The sequence below is a fragment of the Oncorhynchus nerka genome, linkage group LG12, assembly GCF_034236695.1.
Source record: "Oncorhynchus nerka isolate Pitt River linkage group LG12, Oner_Uvic_2.0, whole genome shotgun sequence".
Classification (NCBI taxonomy): domain Eukaryota; kingdom Metazoa; phylum Chordata; class Actinopteri; order Salmoniformes; family Salmonidae; genus Oncorhynchus; species Oncorhynchus nerka.
Genome location: NC_088407.1, coordinates 63557062 through 63570382, shown reverse-complemented (window position 1 = coordinate 63570382; position 13321 = coordinate 63557062). Strand labels below are relative to the sequence as shown.

The following is a 13321-nucleotide window of genomic DNA, read 5'->3' as shown; positions in this document are numbered from 1 at the left end:
TTAAATGTGATGCTTAGAATACAAAATCATCTTTAATTTGAAATACACAACAATGGTTAAAATTAAAATGTAGGACAACATGTATTTCTATACTCATCCATCAGCCAGTGCACATTTCATAATCTGTAGGCCCACTCTTAGAAAAAAGGGGTTATTTGGGATTATACATAGAACCTCTTGAGGATTTTTGCCAACAACAGCTAACAAAAGATAAGACAGGCAAGTCAAACTCAGAAATGACCTCTAACTAGCTACCTTTAATTTGTTTTAGCTGTTTTGCATTGACATTTATATCCATATTAACTATCCTACTGCATGAATTCGCCTGGTCAGAAAAATGACTAGCTCTCGCCCGACACCATTCACTCACTATGGCAGGGGGAGATCGAATTCCTATTTTGCAACATTGTTGCCGAGGTCAGAGTGGCAAACAGCAAGGTTCATACAAACCTGGGCTGCTGCAAACTAAATGCTAGCTAATAAAATCATCCCACTGGGCAGACACTGGTTGAATCAATGTTGTTTCCACTTCATCTCAATGAAATTGCGTTGTTGAATTGATGCCTGTGCCCAGTGAGATACACTTACTGTGGTTATATGGCCTACGGAACCTTTTTTTCTGAGTGAGGTGTTGTGTATTTGTTTTTACTCCGGGAGGCCATCCCAGTTGAGAGATAGCATAGTAAAAAAACACAACATGCTATTTTAAATATGGTAATGCCTCAGCAGTTTTCCTCTTGTTATGTCAGTCACTGACAGTCAATCAATTAGCCCATGCCAGATAACATTTTATACATTTCTAGTTAAGTTAATCTAGCCAGCTATCTAAACCTTGTAGTAATCATGGCCGGATTACTGACTGGGGACCCAGGGCATGGGCCCAGGGGCCCCCTCTATTGATTATGTTAGTCACTCTCATTCAGATATCATATGCACACGGCATAAGTCATGGCAAAATGTGTAGAACTGCAGGCAAAATAGCATTAAAACTGCAACAATTTTACTCCAACCGTTGGCATAACGAGTAGCTTGCATTAAACATGCTTTAAAACTGCAAAATGTTCTCCACGCCCCATAGCAAAATATGTAGAATTGCAGGAAACGTACTTTAAAGCTGGAAAAAGTTATTAGTCTTATAAACATAGAAACTTGGTTGCAGTTTCTATGATACAATGGTAAACGTTTTTGATTTTGTTATACTCTTGTGAATTCTATGGTTTTCACTAGATTACTTGTAGTTTTTCATGTTGTTTGTCTGTAATTTTTGTAATGACTTGGTGCTGCCTATCTTGGCCAGGATGCTCTTGAAAAAGAGATTTTAAATCTCAATGACCCCTTCCTGGTTAAATAAAGGTTAAAAACGTTTTAATACATATTTAATACTGGTAATCAGTCTGTGTTGTTAGGGGTCAAGTTATATGGCTACCATTTGATTAATGTTTGAAGTGTCATTTTAGGATTACTTTTTTTTTTAAGATCTGAAAAAGCTATTGTTTACCTTATATATTTCTAAATAAATTATGTATATTTGTTCGGCCCGAGGCCCACCGCCTAGGCCCACCAAGCACAAAAGTTAGAGCACCCCTGCTATACATGCCCAAAAATTGTAGCACCCCTGCTATATGCCACGTTCATGTGCTAGTCAGAACTAGGAAACTCGGAAATGTCCATGGGTGCATGGGTGCCCTACCGGGTGCACTCCCGTGTTCCCTCCCGGGTGCACTCCCTGTCCGTGGTGCTGAAACGCAGTGGCCTCCCTGTCCATGGTGCTGAAACGGGGTGGCTTCCCTGTCCATGGTGCTGAAACGCGTCTCCCGAATTCTATGAGGCCTACACATCATCATAATTGCCGTTGACTGCCTCTTGCCAGAGGGGTGCAGTGCAAGACGATTAGACAAAAGGTTAGGGTGGGACTATGTCACATACTGTGAACAACTAAGTGAAACCCGTTGCTTCTTTGTATTTTTTTTAAATTGTTTTTGCTGGTGTAAACGTATATTTTTTTCATTTTTACCTTTATTTAACTAGGCTAGTCAGTGAAGAACAAATTATTATTTATACACCGGCCAAACCCGGACGACGCTAGGCCAATGGAGCGCCGACCAATGAGACTCCCAATAACGGCCAGTTGTGATACAGCCTAGATTCGAACCAAGGGTGTCTGTAGTGACGCCTCTAGCGCTGAGATGCAGTGCCTTAGGCCGCTGTGCCACTCGGGAGCCCTAAAGAAAAAAAGTGCATGCGTGCAGAAAAAAGCCAGTCTTCAGGCTGACATCAGTTTGGAGATATTTTGTGAAACATAAAACAACAGGTATGCGGAGGATATTAGGCTATGTTCGTTTTATTAGAGCTTGGAGGCATTCCAGAAAAATAGCCTTTGAAAATCATAATGCATTCTAACACAATGGAACCATTTTAATTTTAAATGATTAGGTTGTGTGATTGTAAATAAGTAGGCTACCATGACATGCGGCGTCTCTCCACTCCAGTAAGCAGTAGAGTAGTCTACCACCCAATATCACCACCAGAGGTCATCCGTGGCATTCTCTGGGAGCCTACTGTGAAACGCATGCTTTCATGCAATTTCTTAATGTAAAATGTTTATAAACGTGAATACATGGTAAATAGACCTTCACTATAGTCATTCTGTGAACTTCATTTATGAAAGAGACAATGTTCCAGTGAAGAAAGTACAGTATTTGACTTCAATAAAACACATGCAACACAAACGCGAACGAACATAACTGACTTACAGACAAGCCATTTTCTAGAGTATAAAATATGTTCAGGATTCTTATTCATTTTAATACGAATATTGATAGCTGAGTGTTTCCAGTGAGTGAATGTTATGTTCTTGCTTAACGAACGAGCAGTAAAGTTGGTGTGGCCCTGGCCGACGATATAGCCAACAATAATAGGCCTACCACACCAATAAAACAAAGATAGAGAAGAATCCATGAAATTGTGAAATTCAAGCAAGAAGAACAAACCAAGATATATACGTTTTGAACGACAGTCATTGCAGAGACGACATCAAGAAAGTGGTCAAATCAAATTAGGACATTGTGGGGAGACGGGACAGAGTGTTTATGGGAAAGGGATGGAGCAGTGTGGGGTCCTCCTTGAGAGCTTTGCTAATTAAGGAGGAGGACAAGCTCTTAAATGCACTTATGTTTCTACGTAATTTAATGACCTCATCCGCTTTAGGGAAAACAGGAAAAGGCAAGGTGAATGGTCTACTCTATGGCAAGTTAGGCTATTAAGTCTGTTTTACGAAAAGGGCCTACAACAGGTGATAATAATATAATAATAACAGTAGGCCTACTAATTATAATAATAATAATACATATATTTGAATATGTTTTTCACAGGACCATACCTAGGCTATAGCAGAGCCTGTTAAATAAAAAAATACGCCTAAAACCAGGGGATTTAATATAAACATCAAGAGGCAGAGTGGAGAAAAATATGTCAGAGATTAAACCAATCAAAATAGAAATGGTAGAGACTACTAATCACCGTTGGAAGGAATATGCATAAAATAACCCTGTGATAAACTAACATTGATTAGTGATCATTACGAATCAGTTCAAGACAAGCATGTAGAAATACAGACTAATGTGGTAAATAGCCAGATAATATCATGTAACTGCTGCAGGAGAAATAGCCCACGTAGCCATAGCCTACTGTTAGTGCTGACACGAGCTCGCACCACGTTGTGTATCACTGCTGAACTGCTATGACAGATTCGATCATAAAGACTCAACAGTATAGAGGGATTGGAGTTCAAGAAAAAGAGAACCTTCCTTCAAACTATGGTTGACACAAACATTGAAATTGGGGTCCCATCTGCTTTCATTTTTATATATAGATTACAAACGACACAAAAATCAAGAAGATACCATGTTACCAATATATAAAAGTGCTGAAGGTCTAAGGAAAAATAGTCAATGAATTTCGCTCGATTCAGTGGTTATATATCCAACATATTATATCATATTTTCTTCATCTTTCAAAATGTTCGTCATGTTTATTGGAGCACAATTAACGTGTTATGACTGTTGCAAACGTACAAGACAGTCAGAAAATAGTCAATAAATTGATAATTAGGCTAAATCCTTTTAATCGTCCTACTTGCGAATTCACATTGCAGCAGCTGCCCCAGAACACACACGCTAAACAAAAATGCTGACTTCCGTACCCAGGCTGGCAGACTATACCATGACAGCAGTTCATTCTTTGAAGAGGTACAAACTCGTGTTGCTTCCCCTCACAAAACATTGGGAGCGCCCCTTTATTTGCTCGGGGACCGTAGACCGCATCATTAGTGCTGATTACCGCTGACAACTTTATTCACTGTTAAAAAATACTTGTTCATGTGTGTCCCCTAGTTGCCCTGATTTTCAATAGAAACGGAAATATTCAGCCATTTTGTCCCCATGATTTGAAAGAAACTCAAGGCCCCCCCTTTCTTCCCCTCACTTGCTTCCTCTCTCTTTTTATCCAAAACCCGAAACACTGCATTTATGTGTTGTTCCAGCTGAAAGACGTTTCGAGGAATACATCTTGTCTCTTTCACTGGCTACTGTAATTAATTGCAAATTGGATGAAAACCCAGGTGTTTGTCCAAAACCAGAACTCTGGAGCCATTGAAAAAACACTAGCCTACTTCTCATTTTCGTTGCTCATTTGGGCTGACATCCTGTTAGCGCGTATAAAGAGGGAACAGACAGTGTAACCTCAGGTGTATGCACGGTTTACCCTCGTCTTCACGTTCCAATAGAACATTATTTGGCATATATTCATCATAGGCAGGGATGTGTGCTAGTGGTAAAAAATTTAAATACTAGCCTAAACCGTAATGCAAAAAAACAACAATAACAAAAACACTAAGGGCCTATCTATAGACGGTTAGGTCAAACACTATCACAAAATAATAACTGCATCACGTCTGATCATAACATCAAACAACCACATGTATCACAGCCATTGCGTTTTTTAGCCTACCGTAACATGGTCTGCTTCAAGCATTTCTGCCTATACCCCCTAAACACGTTACGTGTTTAACTGAACCATTAATGACCAAATATAAATAACAGACTTTACTCAAATACCTGAAACATGAAATATGTTGTAAGCTATCAACCATGCAGACTCTCATAAGAACATCGCCATAGGTCTACTCGTGGCAGACATTAGGCTAGCTAACATTAATTATACGATAAAGGAAATATGGTTCAGATCAACGGTCGAACCCGTCACTTTTCATGCAGATTTAATTCTAAGAAATGTTTTAGCCTATCACCCAGAAATCGATGACTATACATTTCTAAATGAAATGTAATAGGTTTTTAAATTATCTTTGATTTAAAATAATAAAATGGCCAATACCTATTTTTATAGGCTACTGCTCATCAGTCAGCCAGAGCACATTTCATATTCTGGTGTTGTGTAAGGCTATTTGTTTTTACTCCTTGACTCGGAGATCATCCCGTTTTGTTTGACGGCCTTTCTCTGACCTCTCGCTGTCATGCCACATTACATGACGCGAGGCATGTTGGCAAATTACGTCGAGGACCTGTCAGGGCACTATTAAGTGTGGCATTATAAAGAATAAAACTCATTTTCTCACTCAGAGTCCACACACATATCAAGATATTTGGTAGTCAAGCAGCCTACTTATTGACATGTCTAAATTCTCAGATATATAGACCACTCCATCAGGCCAAAGCAGAGGCACAACATAATACAGTAGGATGCACCACACCTGTCATAGGACGATATTTGAAATATTCTCTCACACATATATCATATTCTAAATATCGTCCCAAACCCCTAAAATATAATCTAATGTATCATGCCAAATTAGGCGTTACTCGATAATAATATCAAGTAGGCTAATAATCGGGTAATACAATATCTGCAAACACCATTCTCAATATCTGTGAATAAAAATACTGATGTTTTGTTCTTTTGATCAACAATAATTTTATTACGTTTCTTTAGGCTACTTTTTTGTCTTTTTTACTGAAACACATGTTCACTAAAGCGCACATGCTCAACGGGTTCACCTGTGGACAAGGTAAACATAAAAACACCAAGCAAAAAAATATCAAATTATAATAGCGCCTATCATTTAAATAAGTAAATAAACATTATTTATACAACTTTAAAAGTAAAGTAAAAATATTACAGCGTCTTTTCAACATGAAATACCCACAGAAAATAGCAGGTTAGGCGCTCGAATGTCTTCTCCTTTTTTCCTTATTTTTTCTATTTATTTTGAGTTTCAACTTGAGGCATTGGTTTATTAGTCATCCCTAAAAAGGGATCGTGAATATGAATATGTTTTTTCTTTACATTTTCTTTCAGCTTGCATTAGCTTCAGTCATCCATAGTGGAAAACGGAGAAAAAAAATGAAAGTAGCCTATAGCTTTAAGACATTCCGTTAGAACCCTCATGTTTTGGCAGTCATCAAAGAAGAACAGTTTCTTTCAATTCAAACGCAGGCACTATGACTGTTTTTATGTTAGATTGTTTTTCAGGATCTCCTTCATTTATATACTGTCAATTTATCCTCTTCCTCCTCTCGACTGCTTTGTGCGCCATTAGATGTCACATTCGCTGTCGCTGGAAGTGATAGAGATAGCCGAGGTGGCGGCTTTGCTCGACAAACTTGCCTCGGGGCTGGAGGCGGGACCGAGTCGATCGACGGTTCCATCATCATCAGCCAAAGACCGAACCGAGCCTTGGGACAACCCTTGCTGTAGCCTGGATAAAAGACAGACGTCGAGGGAAAACTGGAATTAACCACAATCCAATACGAATAGGTTCTGTCAAAGTAATCCTTAATTGAAACATAGTTATTGCTGAGGCCTAGCAATCCGATGCACAAGTGCCAGGCTAGGAGCCCAACAATGCAATGTTATGCTAGTAAACACACAAACACAAGCAACACACAGTAACCCAGGCCCATTTTTATGGATTGAGCACATTTTAGAGATAGACAGACTAGCCTTGTAATTCCAATATCTTCTTAAAGGAAACAATTCAGATGTATTCAATACACCTGCTACCTTCATGAGTTGATCAACACAAATGACATTATACATGATTGAACAAATAATATCTGTGTTTCTGTCTTTCATTGAGCAACATCCATAATACAAAATGTTTCAGACATATTGCATGCTTATTGTTAAATTACGTTTGAAGACTTGGGCCTACACAGACAGCTGTCAATACAAGCAAAATGCATTGTGGAAAAAGACAGATAATCTGAACGGAATTATTGAGACATTGAACTATAGCACTATATGCTTTAGCTGTTTTGCTACTGGGAAGGATATAGGCTACCATAGATAATGGTCAATTTGGGAAACTCTGTGATTGTATTTACACTGTAAATACACATTGTTGGCAAATCTATATTGTCAATTTTGCAATGAAAATGACAAGGGCAAGTCTCACAGTGGAGTTTGTCATACATTTTACTTCATTTCAATAGGCTACAGCGTTTATGGTGTCATTTCCGTAAATATTATTTATGAACAAAGGTAACTGAACTATAGGGTAGCCTATTGATATATTATAGACAGCTCTATTTCAATGTTTACGCGAAACAACATAACCTAATTCAAATAATTCGATTTAAAATTTTGCCCGAATAATTGCTCGCATTGAAACAAATGCAAGTGCATAGGCTGACTGCGATTCATTCGCAATGCAGGGTTGTTTTTGTTAAAAAGATTACAATAAATGTCGAAACAACTTCAGACCATCTTTGATAAAATACAAAGGTAAGCTACAGACTGCAGCATACATACCTATTTTTCGCAGCCGCCGCTCTATCCCTTTGTCTACGATTTTTGAACCAGTTTCCGACTTGTGTGGGAGTAAGTCCAGTAGCCTGCGCGAGCTCCCTCTTTTTGCTCGGGTTCGGGTAAGGGTCCTGCAAGTACCATTCGCGTAGCAAATGTCGGGTTCTCTCCTTGAAGCAGTGGGTCTTTTGCTCTCCGTCCCATATCGTTCTGGGCAGAGGGAACTTCTTCCGCACCCTGTATTTGTCCACAGGCCCTAGCGGGCGGCCCCGCAGCTTCTCTGCCTCTTGGTAATGCGCCTCCAGCCACAGGGCCTGTAGTTTAGTGTGAGACTCTTTGGTGAACTTGTGGTTCTCCAGGATGTGGTAAAGTTCTCGGAAATTCCCGGTGTGGTAGGCCACGATTGCCCGCGCTCTAAGCACCGACTCATTCTTGTTGAGGACTTCGCAGGCTGCCGGGGCAACGGGCAGAGACCAGAGGAAGCGACCTAGGCGCTCAATGTCCCCGCTCTCTTCCAGGGTCTCGCAAACCCCCGCAACCTGCTGGGGGCTAAAATTTAAGATAGGCAGCTGAAACATGGAGGCTTCTCGTTTCCTCTCCGTCTCTCTCTATCACACGCTCCCCTCTCGCGCTTATCCTCTCTCCCCCTCGCTCTCTCAGGCAAAAAGGCAATCCTAAAGTGAACAGATCAACGGTTAAAAACACTGAGGAACTATGCCCTCTGACTGGCTACTGCAGCGATCGGCTGGTGAACTTCGTAGGTTGAAAGTACAAGAGGTATAAAAACTAAAACCGAGATACATTTTGAACAGGGAAAAGACAGTCAGCCCCTCTGCTGATTTTCTATTGGACTTGGCAGATTGGTTTCGTGGTTGCCATGGATGCCCGTCAGTAACTGTCAAGTTTACCAATCACGCGGAAAGGGCCACTAAGGGATTTCAGCACCTCCCAGTGCTCGACAGCGCCTTAGAATGTAAACATTTTGACCTTAGCTTTTTGTCTTCAAACCTTTAATTGGATTCCATGTTTTCCCACATCCTCTACTTTGTAAGTCATAGCTGTGAAGAAGAAAAGCGACGAGCCAAATAAAACGCAATACATTTAACAAACGCTTACCTCTCATTGGAAAATAACATCCAAGCAGCAGGCATGACAGATATTATCATAAAGCATACCATTTTTTAAATTCTGAAAATGAAGAATAAAAACAACAGAGAACGAATGTTCTGAGACTACAATAGCAATGCATCCTCTTGAATGGTGCTGTGGCTAATGCAGACTGAAAATCTAGCCCATTCATCCACGCTCTAGAATTATTCGACTCATTTGATAATACAAAATATGGCTTTATTATGCGATGTTCAGTCTAGGTTTTTATGCAAAAACAATTGGATTGATTCACTTCAAACTCGGTCCTACTGATAACGTACATTGATCGACATATCATAGTCGACATATAATAGTCTTTATTTGATACGCTGTCACATTTTATTCACATCTGTTTCGTCTAATAAAATCCCTGCTTCTACATTGGTTTCTTATTTACACAGTGCACACTACCCATCAACGAGACGTGATTTACTAAACACTGCAGGAATGTGTTTGTGTATAAAACTATCGTGTCACTGCCGGGCTACTCGGGTTTAGTATCAGATACACTACGTTTTGTGCACGGGATGATTTAGTAAATAAGAAGGCGGATAGATAGCGCAGATGGTTTTAAGTGTCGGGTCAGATTATTCGTGGCTGGCTACAGTGGTAAAATTCATTCTGACGGAAAACACACACAGAGAGAGAGAGAGAGAGAGAGATCCCTTCGGGCTTTTTTTTGCATGAATTATGGGAGGCTCATAGAGCGCGGTTATGAAACTGTCTTCATTCTGCGCGTGAAGCTGTTCATTCTCATACTGCGTGCCATAGCTTCTCCATCATTCACAGACATACATCCAAAATGTTTGGTTTTTTTTGCTGAATTTTGCAGAATGGACATAGTTTAAATATATTTCGTATTTTCAAACATCTATACATGTTTTATCGTAGTATCGTAATAATAATCAAACACAGAAGTTGGTTTGAATAAAGAAAGCATTGGCACATTTGTCATCAAGTAGGCATTTAGCCTATACTATCAGTGTGCTGTTGCAAAGTAACCAGATAGACATACTCTAGAGGCTATATGAGAGCAGTAGACGGATTAAGACGATTAAAGGGGGTCACTATTCATGAACCCACATAGGTTTAGCACCTCATTTCTAAGTTGGAAATATAGTAAATGTAAGACTCACTCTCAAGACTGGTTGGTACTAGAGGTTCCACGGGTCTCCTCAGAGTTAGTCAAAACTGATTTCAGTCCCTATGCCCCTCAGTCCTGGAATGACCTACCTTTCACTCTAAAACTTGATTCATTGGCCCCGAAATGTGAATTTAGCTCTCTGATTTAAAAAAAAAACGTGACCAATGAAAACTGCACCTGTTTTGATTGACTGAATATATTAGTTTCTACTGCCCTTTTTAATGTAATGTAATTTACTTGTAGTGATCATGCTTAAATGTGTTGCTCACATTGCTTGAACTGTTTTTCTCAAGGCACCATTGGAAACGAGACCATGGTATCAATCGGTTCCTTCGTTAAATACAGGTTAAATAAAAAAAATAGGCTAATTATCGGTGAATAAGCCTAACTATAGGGCCTCCAGATAGGGAACAGTCGATGGAAAACAGTAGGCCTTATTGTGAAAATGAGTGACAGGGTGCTGGTTTGAAATATTTAGATGCCTTTAAATATTTAATCCTGTAGGCCTATTCTAACCTACATTTACAAGGACACTTGAGTGCATGAATAAAAGATGGGGACATTTTGGATATCATAAACGGAGGTCTGTCAATAAACAATTATGCAGACAATAGAACAGCGCGCATACTTAGGCCTACCGGTAGCCTAAGCCATATGCCCAAGCTTACAGTAAGCCTGCCTATATGGCGGTGTAAATGTTGATTTCATATGGAAACATAGTAATTAACAACATGCTGTTACTCTTTTACTTAGCTTAGACATAACCTATATATCAAGTGATAAGACTGCATTCACGTTTTTAGAAATTCAAATAAAAAACATAAATTTCTTGAGGGACTAATAGACACATAGGCTAAGCTAAAACCAAAATACTGTAACTAATTGAAATAAAACAATCAATATACCACGTATATGGTTCTGTTTCGGTCTATGGGTAAGGTTTTGTTAAGTATAAGCTTATATGCTTAAAACCACATTTCCGTACAATGTTTAATGTGCGCATTTTACATTATTTTAATAGGTATAGGTCTTTAATTGGATAACAAAGGCAAAATATGAAATAATAAATATTTTTCGATGATTGACACAAAAAGAATAAATTAAGCTACATTGCCAGTCAAAGTATGGAATACTTATTAATTGTATAAAATACAGTTTGAGGTAGAGCTACAGTGAACATATTACAATTACATACACAACTGTGCCAAAAGACAGCATCCTGACACCGATATCCCCGGATGGAAATTCACCAACTCAACCACACACAGACAGTGGATTTCATTCAACGACTTCGGTTCTGTCTATTGCTTTGTTCGTCATAGACCACACTACCCCAACCACAACCAAACACGACACTGTCTGTGAGCATGATTAGACAAACCAGGTCTGGTATTGAAGCGGGCACATTTCCATTGTTAGATGGGATACCGTCCATTCTATTTGTCAAAAAATTCCAATATACTGCATAACAAAAATCACACACACACACACACACACACACACACACACACACACACACACACACACACACACACACACACACACACACACACACACACACACACACACACACACACACACACACACACACACTCATTCATTGAGAGAACAATTGTGTTTCAAGTCATAAATGGGACAGGGACAGGCCAGCATCTTTGTACCATACACTGGATTCTGGATAAACCCGAATTAGAAGGTAATATGATAGACTGTGTGTGTGTGAGAGAGTTTTGTTAAGCAGTACATTGGATTTTTTTTATGCTTATGGAATCACGTAGTAACCAAAATAGTGTTAAACAAATCCAAATATATTTTATATTTGAGATTCTTCAAAGTAGCCACCCTTTGCCTTGATGACAGCTTTGCACACTCTTGGTATTCTATCAACCAGCTTAACCTGGAATGCTTTTCCAACAGTCTTGATGAAATAGTCCCTACACAGCCTGGAGGTGTGTTGGGTCATTGCACTTGAATAAACGTTCAAAGTTCTTGAAATTTTCCAGATTGACTGACCTTCATGTCTTAAAGTAATGATGGACTGTCATTTCTCTTTGCTTTTTGAGCTGTTCTTGCCATAATATGGACTTGGTCTTTTACCAAATCTGTGTTCAAATACTCATACTTACTGCACTAAGTGTACTATTTGTGAAGTAAATTGAGTATGTAGTGTGTTTATTGGTCATAGTATATATATGGTTAGTATGCCAAAAAGTTCCCGGATGTCGTACAAAATTAGTCAAAATACGAAGTATACAAGCAGTGGACACTATTTCCGTGCTTTTAGAACCCATAATGCAATTCTTCAGAAAATGGGCTTCACAACATTTTCAGATTTGAAGAAAATGGCAGAAAATATGCAGCAGAAGTCCAACGACAGTAGATACAAATTCATTGCTTTAACTAATTATGACAAATGTTAAGAAAATGTTAAGCAATGTAATAAAGTAATGACTTCAAAAAAGTTACGTTACACGTTCTGTTGGCTGACAATTTGCTAGCTATGCTATCCATACAAAACGCATAGCATTACAGCTGTATGTACCGGTATGTTAGCTACTGTTCGTTACCTAACGTTAGTTGGTTACTATTACATCGAACTTGCCAGGCAGTATATTAAGTATAATCTAACTAACTACTCAAAGTTTATTGACTTGATTATTCACGTCCTTTTTAGCTAAGTGGTATAGTCAATGTGGGTTCTCAATGGATATTGTTCATTCTGTCTATCTACTCTGATTTCAGAGATCTCTCCTCTGAGTGTGGCAGAGCGCAAAATAACTGTTGAATTTATGAACACTCAACACGGTAAGTAAACGTTGGCAAAAAAAGCGTAATTAAATTGTTGCCAGCAGCAGAGAAACAGTCATCAACGCTCTGGTTAACATGAAAACAGCTTAACCAGCTCTGCTGGGGCGAGTAAAATGGTCAGAGTGAGGTGTTCTGTCATTTGTGTCTGGAAGTAGCTAGCAAGCTAGCCAACGTTAGCCAGTTAGCTTGGGTGCTTGACTGCCGTTGTGAGGTAAGAACACTCAGATCAACCCCACTCCTCAGCTCAGCTCGTGTCCTGAATTCACGAACGGACAATCTGACAATGCTCTGGATTTACGAAAGCCCAGAGCGCACTCTGAGGGCACTCCAGATTGAATTTACAAACACACCCAAAATCGTAAAATGTCTAGCTAGTAATTTGTTATGCTAACAAGCTAG

At 39.2% G+C, this 13321-nt stretch overlaps 1 protein-coding gene across 1 annotated transcript; it reads right to left on the bottom strand.

Annotated features, from left to right (window-relative positions):
• Positions 1-5977: 5977 nt before the first annotated feature.
• six6a (SIX homeobox 6a) lies at positions 5978-8802 on the bottom strand. The gene is made up of 2 exons (XM_029676166.2): positions 7828-8802; positions 5978-6772 (listed from the first exon to the last, which is right to left on the bottom strand). The coding sequence occupies exons 1-2, from the start codon at positions 8397-8399 to the stop codon at positions 6610-6612; spliced, it is 735 nt and encodes a 244-aa protein (XP_029532026.1). The 5' UTR covers positions 8400-8802; the 3' UTR covers positions 5978-6609.
• Positions 8803-13321: the final 4519 nt, after the last annotated feature.